The following is a 20,447-nucleotide window of genomic DNA, read 5'->3' as shown; positions in this document are numbered from 1 at the left end:
TAGTCAGGCTGATCAGCAAGTCTCAAGCCTCAAACACCTTAGTAATATATTCTGTCCATGGACTCATGTTACTCATTTTCACTGGGGTCTGCGTCCCAAATATCAACTCATTCTACATTTGACCAGGGCCCATATGGGGGATAGGAAGTCATTAATGACCAGGGCCCATATGGGGGAATAGGAAGTCATTAATGACCAGGGCCCATATGGGGGAATAGGGTCCCATTAGGGATGCATCTTTTCACTGGGACATCCAGGGACTACAGCAGGTGTGTTCTCAGAAGGTGAAGCTTTTCACTGGGACATCCAGGGAATACAGCAGGTGTGTTCTACTGTTGCTTTCCTGTGGCGTTACCTCTTTATTTTAGCCTTGGTGGGGTTTATTTTATGTAAATCAAGGAGACGTGCTTTTGATTTGTCTGTTGAGTGTAAGGGCTTGTCCCAAATGTCACCCTATTCCCTATGTAGTGCGCTACCCTATTCCCCATGTAGTGCGCTACTATGGGCCCTATTCCCCATGTAGTGCGCTACTATGGGCCCTATTCCCTATGTAGTGCGCTAGTATGGGCCCTATTCCCCATGTAGTGCGCTAGTATGGGCCCTATTCCCTATGTAGTGCGCTACTATGGGCCCTATTCCCCATGTAGTGCGCTAGTATGGGCCCTATTCCCTATGTAGTGCGCTACTATGGGCCCTATTCCCCATGTAGTGCGCTACTATGGGCCCTATTCCCCATGTAGTGCGCTAGTATGGGCCCTATTCCCCATGTAGTGCGCTAGTATGGGCCCTATTCCCTATGTAGTGCGCTACCATGGGCCCTATTCCCTATGTAGTGCGCTACTATGGGCCCTATTCCCTATGTAGTGCGCTACTATGGGCCCTATTCCCTATGTAGTGCGCTACTATGGACCCTATTCCCTATGTAGTGCGCTACTATGGGCCCTATTCCCTATGTAGTGCGCTACTATGGGCCCTATTCCCTATGTAGTGCACTACTATGGGCCCTATTCCCTATGTAGTGCGCTACTATGGGCCCTATTCCCTATGTAGTGCGCTACTATGGGCCCTATTCCCTATGTAGTGCGCTACTATGGGCCCTATTCCCTATGTAGTGCACTATAATTGGAATAAGGTGCCATTAGGGAGACAAGCCATCTCAGAACATACGCTGTTAAACCATTGAGTACATAACTGTGCTGTTACATATTTATATAATTTGTAAGTATGCATATTATAATTATTTTATATTTGTATACATGCACTAGTTTTTAAGTGTGCATTTTTTCGGGACATGAATCAAACTGACATGTAAAAAAGTTGAAAAAAATAAAGTACTTTTTTTGTTAACCTGTCTCTGTTTGTCTGGTTAGGTCTGTTTGTTTGTTGGTTTGGTCTGTTTGTCTGGTCTGTCTGTTTGTCTGTCAGTACGCAGCTTTTTAACACAGATTGAATCATGTCCAGTACGCAGCTTTATAACACAGATTGAATCCTGTCCAGTACGCAGCTTTATAACACAGATTGAATCCTGTCCAGTACGCAGCTTTATAACACAGATTGAATCCTGTCCAGTACGCAGCTTTATAACACAGATTGAATCCTGTCCAGTACGCAGCTTTATAACACAGTGTAACGCCTGTCGTCGGAAGAAGACCAAGGTGCAGCGGAGTTAGTGTTCATAATTTAATTCAGAAAGAACACTATATAACTACAAAACAAGAAACAACCGACAGCTAAACAGTACTGACAGCTAACACACTGAACAGAAACAGAAACAATTACCCACAAACCCCAACGGAAAAACATGCACTTATGTGTGACTCCCAATCAACAGCAACGAACTACAGCTGTGCCTGATTTGGGAGCCACACACGGCCCAAAACAAAGAAATACAAACACATAGAAACAAAACATAGAACGCCCACCCAATGTAACACCCTGGCCTAACCAAAATAAAGAACAAAAAACCCCTCTCTATGGCCAGGGCGTTACACACAGATTGAATCCTGTCCAGTACGCAGCTTTATAACACAGATTGAATCCTGTCCAGTACGCAGCTGGACAGGAGAGAAAGAATACAAGAGAAGGAACAGGTTTGTGTAACGAAACAGCCCAGGATCAGATTAGCCTTTACCAGCTCTGTGTGTAATGAAACAGCCCAGGATCAGATTAGCTTTTACCAGCTCTGTGTGTAACGAAAACAGCCCAGGATCAGATTAGCCTTTACCAGCTCTGTGTGTAATGAAACAGCCCAGGATCAGATTAGCTTTTACCAGCTCTGTGTGTAACGAAAACAGCCCAGGATCAGATTAGCCTTTACCAGCTCTGTGTGTAACGAAACAGCCCAGGATCAGATTAGCCTTTACCAGCTCTGTGTGTAACGAAACAGCCCAGGATCAGATTAGCCTTTACCAGCTCTGTGTGTAATGAAACAACCCAGGATCAGATTAGCCTTTACCAGCTCTGTGTGTAACGAAACAGCCCAGGATCAGATTAGCCTTTACCAGCTCTGTGTGTAATGAAACAGCCCAGGATCTGATTAGCCTTTACCAGCTCTGTGTGCTTTAGTGTTTTGTGTTGAACGTGCCACAAGGCATAAAGAAATCAGCAGATTATCATGTGTTTGAGACCAATGTTAAATGTCCAAAAACTGGTCTCCATTGAAGGTTGTAGGTCTTCCAGCAGGACAATGACCCCAAACACACATCAAAAAGCACCCAGGAATGGTTCAAGAAGAAACTCCAGACTGTTCTGGAGTGGCCAGCGAAGAGTCCAGACCTGAATCCCATCCAAAACCAATGGAGAGATTTGGAAAAAGCATTTGGTGGAGGGCACCCCTCAAACATTGAAGAATTAGAGCAGTCTGGTGCTGAAAAGCGGGCCAAATTGCCAGTAGAGAGGTCCAGCAATTCCCCAGAACTGTGCCTCGACACAATCCTGTTTCCTGCCAAATGAAGTGGATTTACCACAGGTGGACTCCAATCAAGTTGTAGAAACATCTCAAGGATGATCAATGGAAACAGGATACACCTAAACTCAATTTCGAGTCTCATAGGAACGGGTCTGAATACTTTATATATATTATATATATATTATTTACATATCTTTTTATATATATATATATATTATTTACATATCTTTTTTTATATATATAAATTAGCAAATATTTCTAAAAAAAAACTATTTTTGCTTTGTCATTATGGGGTATTTTGTGTAGACTGATGAGTGGAAAAAAATAATCAAACCCATTTTAGAATAAGGCTGTAACGTAACAAAATGTGGGAGAAGGAAAGGGGTCTGAATACTTTCCGAAGGCACTGTTTCATTTCTACCATGAAAGCATTATAAGAGATGGACTTTGCCCTTTATTACAACATGGTTTAATAGGAACTAGCAGCAACCTGTCCCAGTCTGTTATCAGTAGAGCAGGCTGGGCTCCACTACCTGCTGACTGTTGTAAAAGGTTTTGTTATAGACTGTAAAAGTAGAAAGGGTTTTGGTACATGATTCATTTTGAGACGAAAAAAATTGTCTTCAAACCGGACGGCAGTGAATAAAGTGAGTATCTCAGACTGAATAGGACAGAGCAGAGAGAGTACCTGTATTGTATGAACAATGGTGACAACTACTATTACTACTACTACTACAGATATACAAGGGAACTGAATCGGTATATGTGGCGAGTTTATCAAGCCTCAGCACATTAACTGTTATCTTTAGACCCAATATACAAGCTGACTTAACTGCCATTTTACCCCTCTGGTTATGATCACGTCAGTGTTTTATCTTTTTAACTTCAACAGATTTACAGCTAGAATATATTAAGGCCGGGATTCAATCCGATCGCGCTTTGTCTACAATGTACTTTTTAGAGAGACCACATTTACTGTAAATGCTGCATATGTTGGTTCAATTGGAAATGACCTCCTAAAGGAAAGGGAAAGGGGGGATACCTAGTCAGTTGTACAACTGAATGCCTTCAACTGAAATGTGTCTTCTGCATTTAACCCAACCCCTCTGAATCAGAGAGGTGCGGGGGCTGCCTTAAACGACATCACGTCTTCGGCGCCCGGGGAACAGGGGGTTAACTGCCTTGTTCAGTGGCAGAACGACAGATTTTTACCTTCTTAGCTCAGGGATTCGATCCAGCAACTGAAACCCAGCGCTCTAAATGACTCATTCTCCAAGTGTTCATATATGCAAATTATATAATAGCTAATAGCAATGAGGGTTGCCGGCGACTGGGTTGGATCACAGCTTTTTATTTTTATTTAATTAGGCAAGTCAATTAAGAACAAAATCTTATTTACAATGACGGCCTACCCCGGACGACGCTGGGCCAATTGTGCACCGCCCTATGGGACTCCCAATCACTGTCCGGTTGTGATACAGCCCAGGATTGAACCAGCGTCTGTAGTGACGCCTCTAGCACTGAGATGCAGTGTCTTAGACCTCTTCGGGAGCCCATAAAGGTCTTGAGGTGACCCATTGACTCAGTCCTCTCTGCTCTATGAAAATATAATTCCTCTGTACAACTCCTTCAAAATAAAATGCCTGTGCATAACCTAGGGTAACAACGTGACTCTGCTAGACATGTTTTACCACAGATTTGTGCCTGTGCACGGTTGATAAACGAAGCCCCCAGAGCTTTTGGCGCAACTAGGTTGCTACGTAGTAGCCGACCAGCAGGAGGTCATGACATTTTTTGGTTTTGTTTGTTTTACCTTTATTTAACCAGGTAGGCTAGTTGAGAACAAGTTCTCATTTGCAACTGCAACCTGGCCAAGATAAAGCATAGCAATTCGACGCATACAACAACACAGTTACACATGGAATAAACAAAACATACATCACGCTCCAGACCGGACACGGCATAAATCATGAGCAATGGTCATTTTCATAGAGTATGAAATTTAGTCACCAAAAGTATGAGTATGAAATTTAGTCACCAAAAGTACAAAAACCGTTGTATGCATGGAAAGGGTACACCTTGGTGGTCATCGTAATGCAATACATTTATTTTCCTTCCACATTTAATACGACATTACCTTGAACGCATCCTCCGTATGTGCTGTTGATCTATGTCACTTGTTTCCTATAGGGAAAATAAGTTTGACGTTTCCTCGCCTGTCTGTGTGTTATTTCAAAAATCATTGCTATGAATTTTATATTGATTTTGATCCTGAAAAACTCCCCAGACCCTGCCGACGACAAGCATACCCATAACATGATGCTGTCACCAAAGTACTTACCATAAATATTTAATAGCAGATTTTTAAAGATTTAATACATTTAATAAACATACTCAGAAATGCAAAAACACATAATAAACTTCCACGGCCGAACTGCAACAAAAATAATATTAGACAACTGATTGGTAATGACTAGCACACTATATGGCATGATTACATAAGTCACCTCTATCATGGATTTGTTGTTGTACTCAAGGAAGGGAAGCAAGGTCTCTGCGATACGTACTTTATGCTGGTCTACATTGATATAGATTTTCACACAATGTAAGATGATTTCACACAATCATGTCTCTTACATTCTAATGCCTCAAATGAAAGTTTCATTTATAAATCAGGAGGATGTCATTAGAATACAATATCAGTTGGTAGTAAAATATAATATGTCTTGGAACTTTTGAGTCAGTGATATGTATCTGTACGTGTCTGTTTTATTTAGTGAAGGTATTATTTGTTCCATTGGTTGGCTGTGTCTGCGTATGTGTCTGCGCGTGTGTTTGAGAAAGAGCGAGTCATACAGTCATAAAGAGATAAAGAGAGAGGGAGTGGGAGAACAGGTAGAACCTGATATGTAAGTGAGTTGAGCAAACAAAAGTAAAATTCGACGACCGAATGATCATTCCAGACTCTGCTTCTGTTGAGAGATAAAAGGTAAGACGACAGTTGTTATGTGTATTAATATAGTTGATGATATTGTTATGTGTATTCATATAGTTGATGATATTGTTATGTATTAATATAGTTGATGATATTGTTATGTGTATTAATATAGTTGATTATATTGTTATGTGTATTCATATAGTTGATGATATTGTTATCTGTATTCATATAGTTGATGATATTGTTATGTGTATTCATATAGTTGATGATATTGTTATGTGTATTAATATAGTTGATGATATTGTTGTGTGTATTAATATAGTTGATGATATTGTTATGTGTATTCATATAGTTGATGATATTGTTATGTGTATTCATATAGTTGATGATATTGTTATGTATTAATATAGTTGATGATATTGTTATGTGTATTCATATAGTTGATGATATTGTTATGTGTATTCATATAGTTGATGATATTGTTATGTGTATTAATATAGTTGATGATATTGTTATGTGTATTAATATAGTTGATGATATTGTTATGTGTATTAATGTAGTTGATTATATTGTTATGTGTATTCATATAGTTGATGGTATTGTTGTGTGTATTCATATAGTTGATGATATCGTTATGTGTATTCATATAGTTGATGATATTGTTATGTGTATTCATATAGTTGATGATATTGTTATGTGTATTCATATAGTTGATGATATTATGCGTATTCATGTCCAGCACCAGTCAAAAGTTTGGACACATCAACTCATTCGAGGGTTTTTCTTTATTTTACTATTTTATACATTGTAGAATAATAGTGAAGACATCAAAACTATGAAATAACACATATGGAATCATGTAGTAACCAAAAAAGTGTTAAACAAATCAAATTATATTTTATATTTCAGATTCTTCAAAGTAGCCACCCTTTGCCTTGATGATAGCTTTGTATTTTTTTTTTAGAAAAACCCTTGAATGAGTAGGTGTGTCCAAACTTTAGACTGGTGCTGTAGTTGATTATGTAAATTAGATGTGGCGGGTGAATTCGTGATCTCCTACTGTATCATAGGCCTATAGGCTTGTCTGCTCAACACAGGCTTAAAACACAACAAACAAACATTTTATTTTTAGAATGTACCGTTAAGCTTTTCACGCAAGTAGGTATTTTGTTTGAAAGAGAGACATAACTATTGTGGAAAGCCTAACAACAACTTACAGGCTGTGTGTATTCATTAGTGCCCACCGTATCAAAACATTTGGCAATGGAAACCGTTTCGGTCACGTTGTACAGCATTTGAAGTAAACTGTTTATGCAACGTTTTAAAACTGTTGGCTGCGGTGTAAACTAATGAATACAACCCAGGTAGTAGCAAACGACTAGACTGTTGATGCCTGATGCTGAAACCTGAACGTAGCCTTGGGGGTGTACTATGATGCAAGATAGATATACTGGTTTTCTAAAGCTAGCCAGCTTCAGTTAGCTTCACATTCCATCTCAGGCCTCATCCATCAGAATATACAGAGCGCTAGTCATCAGGAAGGTACAAAAGTCCAGAGAGGACATCATGTTAAGATCACAACTTATACATCTCATGATCACGACATAAACATTTTTTGTTGTTGTTGAGCTCACAAGATAAACTCTATAATTAGGAGTGGACATATTGATAATAGATTGACATTATCAACATACCTGATTTAGGGCCTGATGGTTAGTTGAGAAGTTGAATCCGGTGTGTTTGTCCGGCGACACAATAAAACTGTACTGTTGGAATCTCAAATAACTGAGGGATGTCTCCTTTCACATCTGGAAAAGGACAAAGTAGAAGTAGAGACACGTGAAATAATAATAATTGATTTGATTTATATAGCACTTTTATACCACCTGAGGTACTCAAAGCGCTTTACATAGTAGGGGGAAACTCACCTCATCCACCATCAATGAGCTGCATCCAGCTTCTTAACCAAGCTTCAGGGGAGTAAAAATTATGAAACTTGCATAGGGGGTAAAATGTGCCAAAAATAAGGTGACCAAACATGGGTCTAAAAAAAATTATTTCCCCCTGGTTTTCTTATGCTGTGTCTCTCAGATATAGGACAGACACTTCAAAACCTTGTTCCTTAGGATTTATTTTTTGACTGTCTGTTTTGCCATTTATAAACGTGTTGTTCAATGCTTTTCTATGGGCTATAGCGGTAAAGGCCAAATTAGACCTACAGGGGTTAAAATGGCTTTGTTCTATTGGAATTTGTGCATGTTTAGAGCACCACCATTAGATAAAAGATATGACAATTTATTATGATTTTTTTATTTTTTATTTTTTTGCTAATCTCTTATTCCCTAACATGGGGACAATTTGGGAACCATAACCAAAAATACAAAAACAATTGACATATTTTGTAGATCTTTTCTTTGCCTGCTGTTGCTCTGTCTTAGTTACATTGTTGTACCAGAATCCCACCGTTCTTATGTGTTTGTAGGATTTCTAGTTTTGAAATCAAAATTTATCTAATGAAGGTAGTTTACAATATATGTGTTGCTTAGAAAATGCCACCTGAGGGCGTCAGAGTTTTAACTGTTTACTATTTTCTACTGGGGTTGAGCACCAATGGCATCTAAATATTTTACTAAATATTATGTGGAAAATGTTAGTAATGTAAGTAATAATGTACATTTATTTCTCACAATAGTGCAGATGTTTGGGCTTGTAGACTATGATGCTACATGCTCTGCTGTTTAACAGTCTCCACTGACCTACAATGACCCCATCTGTTGTTTAACAGTCTCCACTGACCTACAATGACCCCATCTGCTGTGTAACAGTCTCCACTGACCTACAATGGCCCCATCTGCTGTTTAACAGTCTCCACTGACCTACAATGACCCCATCTGCTGTTTAACAGTCTCCACTGACCTACAATGGCCCCACCTGCTGTTTAACAGTCTCCACTGACCTACAATGACCCCATCTGCTGTTTAACAGTCTCCACTGACCTACAATGGCCCCATCTGCTGTTTAACAGTCTCCACTGACCTACAATGGCCCCATCTGCTGTTTAACAGTCTCCACTGACCTACAATGGCCCCATCTGCTGTTTAACAGTCTCCACTGACCTACAATGACCCCATCTGCTGTTTAACAGTCTCCACTGACCTACAATGACCCCATCTGCTGTGTAACAGTCTCCACTGACCTACAATGCCCCCATCTGCTGTTTAACAGTCTCCACTGACCTACAATGACCCCATCTGCTGTGTAACAGTCTCCACTGACCTACAATGGCCCCATCTGCTGTTTAACAGTCTCCACTGACCTAAAATGGCCCCATCTGCTGTTTAACAGTCCCCACTGACCTACAATGGCCCCATCTGCTGTTTAACAGTCTCCACTGACCTAAAATGGCCCCATCTGCTGTTTAACAGTCCCCACTGACCTAAAATGGCCCCATCTGCTGTTTAACAGTCCCCACTGACCTAAAATGGCCCCATCTGCTGTTTAACAGTCCCCACTGACCTAAAATGGCCCCATCTGCTGTTTAACAGTCTCCACTGACCTACAATGGCCCCATCTGCTGTTTAACAGTCTCCACTGACCTACAATGGCCCCATCTGCTGTTTAACAGTCTCCACTGACCTACAATGGCCCCATCTGCTGTTTAACAGTCCCCACTGACCTACAATGGCCCCATCTGCTGTTTAACAGTCTCCACTGACCTAAAATGGCCCCATCTGCTGTTTAACAGTCCCCACTGACCTACAATGGCCCCATCTGCTGTTTAACAGTCCCCACTGACCTAAAATGGCCATATCTGTGAAAGAGCGTCTCCTGGCCATTCTGGATGATCTTGGCTCTGAGGAGCTGAAGAGATTTAAGTGGTATCTAACTACAGAAAACCAGCTGGATGGCTTCCTTCACATTCCAAAGGGCCAGCTGGAGACATCTAACAAACTGGACATAGTGGATCAGATGGTGCAGAAATACAGGGAAAATGTGGCTGTGAAGATCACACTGGACATCCTGAAGAAGATTAGCCGTAATGATCTTGCTGAGAAGCTAAACACAGACTGTCCAATAGGTAATTCAGGATTCTTGTGTTTATAAGGTTTTGAGCAAATATATATATATATATTCTATTGTATTGTTGAAATTGATATTCTATATAAATTATACAGTATTTGTATGTTTGTTATTGGCTAACCTGTAAAATGATCCCTTTTCTCTGAAATGCGCATTAATTTCATGTGCTTAGATTTTTCCAATAACCAGATATTTTGTAAAATAAAAAATGTATATATTTGTTTATTGTGTAGCGTTGAGCATCTAGAGAACAACACATGCTTGCTAACTATTCTATAACCATTGTCCATTGTCAGGTCCTTCAGATGAAGATGGTGAGAAGTACCAACATGAATATAAACTGGAAATAAAAAAGAAGTTTCAGCATGTATTCAACGGGGTACCAAAGCAGGGCCATAAGCAACTTCTCAATGACATCTACACAGAGCTCTACATCACAGAGGGTGGAAGTGGAGAGGTCAATAATGAACATGAGGTGAGACAGATCGAGATCATGTCCAAGAATCCGGCAAGACCAGAAGCTAAAATCTGCTGCAATGACATCTTCAAACAATCATCTGGAAAAGACAAACCTATCAGAACTGTGCTGACAAAAGGAGTCGCTGGAATTGGAAAAACAGTTTCTGTGCAGAAGTTCATTCTGGATTGGGCTGAAGGAAAAGCCAATCAGGATATCCAATTCATAATTTCACTCCCTTTTCGGGAGCTGAATTTGGTGAGGGGGGAAAAGTACAGTTTTGTGGAACTTCTACATAAATGTGTCTCAGAGACTAGAGTGATTGAGAGGGACTTTTTGAATCACATTTTAACAAAATTGCAAAAACCAGGAAACCACAATGAGAGCAAAGTTGTATTTGTCCTTGATGGTCTGGATGAGTGCCGACTGACCCTCGACTACGAGAACTGTAAGAGCTGGTGTGATGTCACAGTGCCAACCTCAGTGGACGTGCTGCTGACAAACCTCATCAATGGGAATCTGCTTCCGCCTGCTCTCCTCTGGATAACCTCCAGACCTGCAGCAACCAATCACATCCCTCCTGAGTGTGTTGACCAGGTGACAGAGGTACGAGGGTTCAATGACCCACAGAAGGAGGAGTACTTCAGGAAGAGATTCAGCGATGAGGACCTGGCCAGCAGAATCATCTCACACATAAAGACATCAAGGAGCCTCCACATCATGTGCCACATCCCAGTCTTCTGTTGGATCTTAGCTACAGTTCTGGAGCATGTGTTGAGTACAGATAGGAATGAAGAGATGCCCAAGACACTGACTCAATTATTTATTGGGTTACTGGTATTTCAGACCAAACAGATGAATGAGAAATATCACAAGAAAGGGGAGAGAGATCCACACAGGGATAAAGAGAGCTTCATGGCACTGGGGAAACTTGCTTTTAACCAGCTGGAAAATGGCAACCTCATTTTCTATGAGGCAGACCTGAAGAATTATGGCATTGATGTCACTGAAGCCTCAGTGAACTCAGGAGTGTGTACACAGATCTTTAGACAGGACTATGGGCCGTTCCAAGACAAGGTGTACTGCTTTGTGCATCTGAGCGTTCAGGAGTTTCTGGCTGCGTTATATGTTTTCCTCTCCTTCAACAACAACAATGTAAACCCAATGACCGAAGACCAATCCTTCATCAGAAAAATTCTAATGAAGTTGAATCCTGCCATCACCTTCCACACAATTGCAGTGGATAAAGCCTTACAGAGTGAGAATGGACACTTGGACCTGTTCCTCCGTTTCCTTCTGGGCCTCTCACTAGACTCCAATCAGACTCACTTACACGGCCTACTGACACAGACAAGAATAACCAGAAGCAGCTCACTGGGCCATGAGGAAACAGTCAAGTACATCAAGAAGAAGATAAGGAACACTCCATCTCCAGAGAGGTGCATCAATCTGTTCCACTGTCTGAATGAACTGAATGACCATTCTCTAGTGCAGGAGATCCAAAGCTACCTGAGATCAGGAAGTCTCTCAAAACCCAAACTGTCACCGGCACAGTGGTCAGCTCTGGTCTTTGTGTTGCTGACTTCAGAAGAGGAGCTGGATGTGTTTGACCTGAAGAAATACTCCAGATCAGAGGAAGGTCTTCTGAGGCTGCTGCCAGTGGTCAAAGCCTCCAGGACAGCTCTGTAAATACATGTTAAAAAAATTCAAAAGTATATATACACAGTAGGGGTCAATAGTTTGGACACACCTACTCATTAAAGGGTTTTTCTTTATTTTATTTCTTCATTTTATTTCTTTATTTAAGACATGAAAAAACTATGAAATAACACATATGGAATCATGTAACCAAAAAAGTGTTAAACAAATCAAAATATATTTTATATTTGAGATTTTTCAAAGTAGCCACCCTTTGCCTTGATGACAGCTTTGCACACTCTTGGCATTCTCTCAACCAGCTTCATGAGGAATGCTTTTCCAACAGTCTTGAAGGAGTTCCCACATATGCTGAGCACTTGTTGGCTGCTTTCCTTCACTCTGCGGTCCAACTCATCCCAAACCATCTGACATTAGTTGAGGTCGGGTGATTGTGGAGGCCAGGTCATCTGCTGTGCAACTTCATCACTCTCCTTGGTCAAATATCCCTTACACAGCCTGGAGATGTGTTTTGGGTCATTGTCCTGTTGAAAAACAAATGATAGTCTCACTAAGCCCAAACCAGATGGGATGGCGTTTCGCTGCAGAATGCTGTGGTAGCCATGCTGGTTAAGTGTGCCTTGAATTCTAAATAAATCACTGACAGCATCACAAGCAAAGCACCATCACATCTCCTCCTCCATGCTTCACGGTGGGAACCACACATGTGGAGATCATCTGTTCACCTACTCTGCGTCTCACAAAGACATGGCGGTTGGAACCAAAAATCTCCAATTTGGACTACAGACCAAAGGACAGATTTCCACCAGTCTAATGTCCATTGCTTGTGTTTCTTGGCCCAAGCAAGTATCTTCTTCTTATTGGTGTCCTTTAATAGTGGTTTCTTTGCAGCAATTCAACCATGAAGGCCTGATTCACGCAGTCTCCTCTGAACAGTTGATGTTGAGATGTGTCTGTTAATCGAACTCTGTGAAGCATTTATTTGGGCTGCAATCTGAGGCTGGTAACTCTAATGAACTTATCCTCTGCAGCAGAGGTAACTCTGTGTCTTCCTTTCCTGTGGCGGTCCTCATGAGAGCCAGTTTCAACATAACGCTTGATGGTTTTTGCGACTGCACTTGATGAAACTTTCAAAGTTCATGACATTTTCCCTATTGACTGACTTTCATGTCTTAAAGTAATGATGGACTGTCATTTGTCTTTGCTTATTTGAGCTGTTCTTGCCATAATATGGACTTGGTCTTTTACCAAATAGGGCTATCTTCTGTATACCACCCCTACCTTGTCACAACAACTGATTGTCTCAAACGCATTAAGAAGGAAAGAAATTCCACAAATTAGCTGTTAACAAGGCACACCTGTTAATTGAAATGCATTCCAGGTGACTACCTCATGAAGCTGGTTGAGAGAATGCCAAGAGTGTGCAAAGCTGTCATCACGGCAAAGGGTGGCTAATTTGAAGAATCTCAAATGTAAAATATATTTTGATTTGTTTAACACTATTTTGCTTACTACATGATTCCATGTGTGTTATTTCATAGTTTTGATGTCTTCACTAATATTCTACAATGTAGAAAATAGTAAAAATTAAGAAAAACCTTTGAATGAGTAGGTGTGTCAGTTAGAATTCACATTAGCATATTACTTATTCATTGTTGATTCTCAAATATTCTCCTACATGTACTGTACACAGTACACACAGTTGTCTATATTAATTTCCATTGTGTTTTACTTTTCAAAGGCTTGATGGGTGTAACCTCACTGAGAAATGCTGTGAAGCTTTGGCCTCAGCTTTCAACTCAACCTCCTCAAACCTGAGAGAGCTGGACCTGAGTGACAACAACCTGCAGGATTCAGGAGTGAAGCTGCTCTCTGCTGGACTGAAGAATCCCCACTGTAAACTGGAGACACTGAGGTCAGTATTCTGTATTAGTTCACTAAAGGGGATAGTTCATGTGATCTACAGGTATTTATAGTAGGCTGTGATTGTAAATAAGAATTTGTTCTTAACTGACTTGTCTAGTTAAATAAATAATATCAGACTAGGGAGTTTGGTCTCAGCTGAATTGAAATGTTCTAGATACCTAACTGCAGATTCATGTTTGGAAGAGGAAGAATTACACAATCTATTGATATCATTTATTTTTATTTTCAAGATGCTTTGCTTACTGAAGTCAAATGTTTTTAGTTATATAATTATGTGATTGTAATGTTATTTTTATCAGACCATTTTTTAAATGCAAATGTCTGTTGAGTTTGAGGAAGACACACACCTGCCATTTCCCTGATAAATTCTGCAGGCTGTCACGCTGTCTGATCACAAAGAAAGGCTGTGCTTCTCTGGCCTCAGCTCTGAGGTCCAACCCCTCCTACCTGAGAGAGCTGGACCTGAGCTACAATATCCCAGGAGACTCAGGAGTCAGACTGCTCTCTGCTGGACTGGAGGATCCACACTGCAGACTGGAAAAACTCAAGTATGTGGAGAGGGATTGTGGAGTTTGTGTCAATTCATGTGTGACATGGACAACTTTGGTTCAGGTTTCATGGGTTATAACCATTTATTCAGGGGTGCAACTTTCACTGGGGACGGGGGGGACATGTCCCTCCGACATTCTGAAATTGCATTTTTGACCCCCCCCCCCCCAGTTTTATACAAAACCAGGCAGGGTGTGCTTTAGGACCATGTGGACGCCTCCGAGTGGTCGGGTAGGCTGTTTGGAGTGTTTATACACTTCTAAAACCAAAGTTTCGCCCCTGCATTTAATATCCAACAAACAATATTTTAACTGATATCAGTGTGTGGTTGTGTGTGTGTGTGTGTGTGTGTGTGTGTGTGTGTGTGTTTTACTGAATCACTGTTCTCCTTCTTGTGCAGTGTTGACCACTGTGGAGAGTACTGGCTGCTGAAAAAATGTAAGTGTTGACTGCTGTGCAGAAATGTGAAATGTATTATTAGTGATGAAACAGGAAATAGCATAACCTCAGAGTCATTGTCAAGTTACTGAAACAGGAAATAGCATAACCTCAGAGTCATTGTCAAGTTACTCAACTGTTGACCTACTTGGTCAAATGAAATATAAGCTGCCATTTGAAGGAAGTAGAATCAGACACACACCCCACTGGGCACAGACATCAGTTCAACGTCTAGTTTTGATTGACGTTTGGTTGAGTTATCGACTAACCTGAATTCAACGTGAAATCAACAAAGAATGTCACCCTGTCATTGGATTTAGGTTAAAAGTTAGATGAAAAAATACAAAATTCCCTTACAAATCCAATCCGTTTTCCACGTTGATTCAACGTCCTCACATGTACTTTTTGGTTGTTGAAATGACATGGAAACAATGTTGATTCAACCAGTTTTTGCCCTGTCAGATATACTGTATAGGCTGGCATACAAATGGTCATATCAAGTATAGACTGTAGATTAAAAGACGATAAATGAAACACTAAAAAACATTATATTATTTACAAGTATTCTCTCTTTTCTTTCTAACTACTTTTATTGTTTCAGTACAGTACATAATCAATATTTAATCATTATTTAATTATTTCATTCCATCCAGTGCAGTCTGTCAATTAGATGTATTTTTCAATGAATAAATGCTCTTCATAACCTCTCTAGGGTATGTGGGACTCAACAGCCAGTGAAATCCCGTGGCGCGATATTCAAATACCTTAGAAATGCTATTACTTCAATTTCTCAAACATATGACTATTTTACACCATTTTAAAGACAAGACTCTCGTTAATCTAACCACACTGTCCGATTTCAAAAAGGCTTTACAACAAAAGCAAAACATTAGTTTATGTCAGCAGAGTACCCAGCCAGAAATAATCAGACACCCATTTTTCAAGCTAGCATATAATGTCACATAAACCCAAACCACAGCTAAATGCAGCACTAACCTTTGATGATCTTCATCAGATGACAATCTTAGGACATTATGTTATACAATACATGCATGTTTTGTTCAATCAAGTTCATATTTATATCAAAAAACAGCTTTTTACATTAGCATGTGACGTTCAGAACTAGCATACCCACCGCAAACTTCCTGTGAATTTACTAAATTACTCACGATAAACGTTCACAAAAAACATAACAATTATTTTAAGAATTATAGATACAGAACTCCTTTATGCAATCGCTATATCCGATTTTAAAATAGCTTTTCGGCAAAAGCACATTTTGCAATATTCTGAGTAGATAGCTTGCCATCACGGGCTAGCTATTTTGACACCCACCAAGTTTGGCACTCACCAAACTCAGATTTACTATAAGAAAAATTGGATTACCTTTGCTGTTCTTCGTCAGAATGCACTCCCAGGACTTCTACTTCAATAACAAATGTTGGTTTGGTTCAAAATAATCCATAGTTATGTTCAAATATCCTCTGTTTTGTTCGTGCGTTCAAGACACTGTCCGAAGGGTAAAGAAGGGTGACGCGCCCGATGTGTTTCGTGACAAAACATTTCTAAATATTCCATTACCGTACTTCGAAGCATGTCAACCGCTGTTTAAAATCAATTTTTATGCGATTTTTCTTGTAAAAAAGCGATAATATTCCGACCGGGAAACCCTGTTTTCGTTCAAAGACTAAAAATCTAAAATGGACTCTTCTCGTGCACGCGCGCCCGTCTCATTGTTCTCAGATCGACCACTTACAAAATGCGCTACTGTTTTTCAGCCATGGCCTGCAAAGTCATCATTCAACGTTCTGCCGCCTTCTGAGAGCCTATGGGAGCCGTAGGAAGTGTCACGTTACAGCAGAGATCCTCAGTTTTCAATAAAGAGAGTGTAGAAGGCCAAGAAATGGTCAGAGAGGGCACTTCCTGTAAGGAATCTTCTCAGGTTTTTGCCTGCCATATGAGTTCTGTTATACTCACAGACACAATTCAAACAGTTTTAGAAACTTTAGGGTGTTTTCTATCCAAATCAAACAATTTTATGCATATTCTAGTTTCTGGGCAGTAGTAATAACCAGATTAAATCGGGTACGTTTTTTATCCGGCCGTGCAAATACTGCCCCCTACCCTAGAGAGGATAAAATGCCTTGATGATTAACATTCTGATGTGAATGATTTCTAATATTGATCTTCCCTAACAGATGCCTGTGATGTCACACTGGACCCGAACACAGCACACAGAAACCTCTCTCTGTCAGAGGGGAACAGGAAGGTGACGTGGGGGAGAGAGGAGCAGCTGTATCCTGATCAACCAGAGAGATTTGAGGACTGTGAACAGGTGCTGTGTAGAGAGGGTCTGACTGGGCGCTGTTACTGGGAGGCAGAGATGAGTGGGGGAGGGGATGACATAGGAATGACGTACAGAGGAATCAGCAGGACAGGAAGAGCTGATGACAGTAGGCTTGGATGCAATGACAAGTCCTGGAGTCTGAGCTGCTCTGATTACGGTCACACTGCCAGGCACAATAAGGAGAGAACTGAGTTACCTGCCTCCTCGTCCAACAGAGTAGGAGTGTATCTGGACTGGCCGGCCGGCACTCTGTCCTTCTACAGCGTCTCCTCTGACACACTGACCCACCTACACACATTCACCTCCACATTCACTGAGCCCCTCTATCCAGGGTTTTGGGTTGAAAGAAACTCCTCATTGTCCCTATGTGAGGTAAAAACCTTTAGTTAGTAAAGGACGGTTCTTGTTGTTATTGATTGGTGTTTGTAAATAATGTTTATTTAGTCAAATTGTTGACATTACAATCCTGATTCTGTTTGAACTCAATAACACTGAATGGAACTTTCCTGGTAAACATTTGGTCAGATAAAGACAAATAAAACTGGTTGTTTTAAAAACAGTTAAATGTTGTTGTTTTTTCACATAAAAGAAGAATGACAGTTAAAGTTGAAATCTGTAGCGGTGAAACTGCCACGTTTGTTAACGATATTACAACAACAAAGAGGTCACTTCAAACAACGAAAACAGTTTGTTCCCTTTAGACATCATTGCACAACAGCAGAGTCTGGACTACCGTAATGTTCCCCATGATGCTGGTGTGATATAACAGCAGAGTCTGGACTACTGTAATTTTCCCCATGATGCTGGTGTGATATAACAACAGAGTATGAACTACTGTAATTTTCCCCATGATGCTGGTGTGATATAACAGCAGAGTCTGGACTACCGTAATTTTTTCCCATGATGCTGGTGTGATATAACAACAGAGTATGGACTACTGTAATTTTCCCCATGATGCTGGAGTGATATAACAGCAGTGTCTGGACTACTGTAATTTTCCCCATGATGCTGGTGTGATATAACAGCAGAGTCTGGACTACCGTAATTTTTCCCATGATGCTGGTGTGATATAACAACAGAGTATGGACTACTGTAATTTTTCCCATGATGCTGGAGTGATATAACAGCAGAGTATGGACTACTGTAATTTTCCCCATGATGCTGGAGTGATATAACAGCAGAGTCTGGACTACCGTAATTTTCTCCATGATGCTGGTGTGATATAACAGCAGAGTCTGGACTACTGTAATTTTCCTCATGATGCTGGTGTGATATAACAGCAGAGTCTGGACTACCGTAATTTCCCCCATGATGCTGGGGTGATATAACAGGACTACCGTTATTTAGTTATTATGTAAACAATAACATGCACCTGGGGCGACCAGTGGCTCTCATTCACAATCCCAGCTTTAAGAAAATGTGGTACAGTGTTTGGTGGAAAAGTATAGCCTCTTCCACAGAAACTGCCATCACACACAAACACAAACACACACACACACACACACACACACACACACAAATACAAACACACAAACACAAACACAAACACACAAACACACACACAAACACACAATGTGTCCGGAACATAAACGTATCACACCACACACTCATAAATGTAGAATAGGTGATCTATCTCTATCTATATTAGTTGCTATGCTGTTACTAAGCAGTAATGTATTATGGCAATGTTATGTTACGGCACCTAATAGGAAGTGTCCAAGCGCATTATTGGGCCGGGGGCTGTGGCGCACGAGCTGTTTTTACTAAACAATACTAAACTGTTACTCACGTCTCCTGCCTGGTGATTTTTCTCCACAACACAAATATTACAACAAACACTGTGAGACAGATCAAAAATAGCTGTTCATACAGGTCTTTTAGACATGAGGAAAAGACAGAGCAGAACCTCAACATAAACCGTAAGTTGCTGTTCATACAGGTCTTTTAGACATGAGGAAAAGACAGAGAGCAGAACCTCAACATAAACCGTAAGTTGCTGTTCATACAGGTCTTTTAGACATGAGGAAAAGACAGAGAGCAGAACCTCAACATAAACCGTAAGTTGCTGTTCATACAGGTCTTTTAGACATGAGGAAAAGACAGAGAGCAGAACCTCAACATAAACCGTAAGTTGCTGTTCATACAGGTCTTTTAGATATGAGGAAAGGACAGACAGCAGTACCTCAGCCTAAACCGTAAGTTGCTGTTCATTGAACATTCATTGAACATATTTTCTGTGTTTGTTTGTGTGATCTGGTTTGTCTATACCAGTGGTCTGTCTATACCAGTGGTCTGTCTGTACCAGTGGTCTGTCTGTACCAGTGGTCTGTCTGTACCAGTGGTATTTCTATACCAGTGGTCTGTCTGTACCAGTGGTATTTCTATACCAGTGGTTTGACTAAACCAGTGGTTCCTAACTGTGGGGACCCACTTCTGGGTTGTGGCACTGGCATGGGTCGAGGTGGGTCGACCTTTTTAGTGCATCGTTAAACATAATTTCATTATTATACAGTCAATTTCTTAATATTGGTCAGAAGAACCCATACCATACCCATAAATCTGCGTTCAGTTTACTGTTTCTACCAAAATGGTTTTATTAATAAATGTTTGACGTATTATTTGGTCTATTTTTTCACCTCTCTACTGAGTCATTTCTACAGTTGTAGTTGTAAAGGAGGAAATACCATAGCTGTCTGGTCCCTGGTATACAAAGGGTTGAGAAACACTGTTCTAACAGGTCCTGCCTCCTGGGATCGTATTGTTAGTAGTGTCAGCAGGGATGGGTACATTACAAAATAAAACTACAAAACACTACAAAGATCAATGTATCATAATAAACTACAAAATACTTGTATTTTTCTGTGTATTTCATTAAAATACATGTATTTTAAAGTACAGAAATACATTAGCCAGTAGCAGGCCCCAACAGCAACAACCTTCTCAGTAATGGTTACAGAAAAGGTTTACTTGCTATGACTGTGATACAGTATGTTGTTGTTATCTACCTTAGTTGAATGCGCTGACTGTAAGTCACTCTGGTTGAGAGTGTCTGCTAAATTACCAAAATGTTTGTGTGAGAATGAACATACCATAATGAACTGCAAAGCATAATGGGTGTTGTTATTGACCCTATTTCAGGGCAGAGCTC

At 40.4% G+C, this 20,447-nt stretch overlaps 1 protein-coding gene across 3 annotated transcripts; it reads left to right on the top strand.

Moving 5' to 3' along the window:
- Positions 1 to 3,432: 3,432 nt before the first annotated feature.
- Positions 3,433 to 19,079, top strand: LOC115181477 (NACHT, LRR and PYD domains-containing protein 3). 3 transcript variants are annotated; one of them, XM_029743361.1, is made up of 7 exons: positions 3,433 to 3,555; positions 8,632 to 9,924; positions 10,223 to 12,068; positions 13,781 to 13,954; positions 14,340 to 14,513; positions 14,915 to 14,952; positions 17,151 to 19,079. In XM_029743361.1, exons 2-7 carry the CDS (start codon positions 9,648 to 9,650, stop codon positions 17,687 to 17,689), a joined length of 3,048 nt encoding a protein of 1,015 aa, XP_029599221.1. In that variant the 5' UTR covers positions 3,433 to 3,555; positions 8,632 to 9,647; the 3' UTR covers positions 17,690 to 19,079. The 3 variants fall into 3 exon arrangements, with proteins under 3 accessions (XP_029599221.1, XP_029599220.1, XP_029599219.1); XM_029743360.1 differs by lacking the exon at positions 3,433 to 3,555 and adding an exon at positions 5,266 to 5,897; XM_029743359.1 differs by lacking the exon at positions 3,433 to 3,555 and adding an exon at positions 5,266 to 5,897 and having other exon boundaries at positions 8,539 to 9,924.
- The last annotated feature ends 1,368 nt before the right edge of the window (positions 19,080 to 20,447 follow it).

Source organism: Salmo trutta, unplaced genomic scaffold, assembly GCF_901001165.1.
Source record: "Salmo trutta unplaced genomic scaffold, fSalTru1.1, whole genome shotgun sequence".
NCBI classification, from domain to species: domain Eukaryota; kingdom Metazoa; phylum Chordata; class Actinopteri; order Salmoniformes; family Salmonidae; genus Salmo; species Salmo trutta.
The sequence above is the reverse complement of the archived record's forward strand: the minus strand, read 5'-3'. Positions and strand labels throughout refer to the sequence as shown.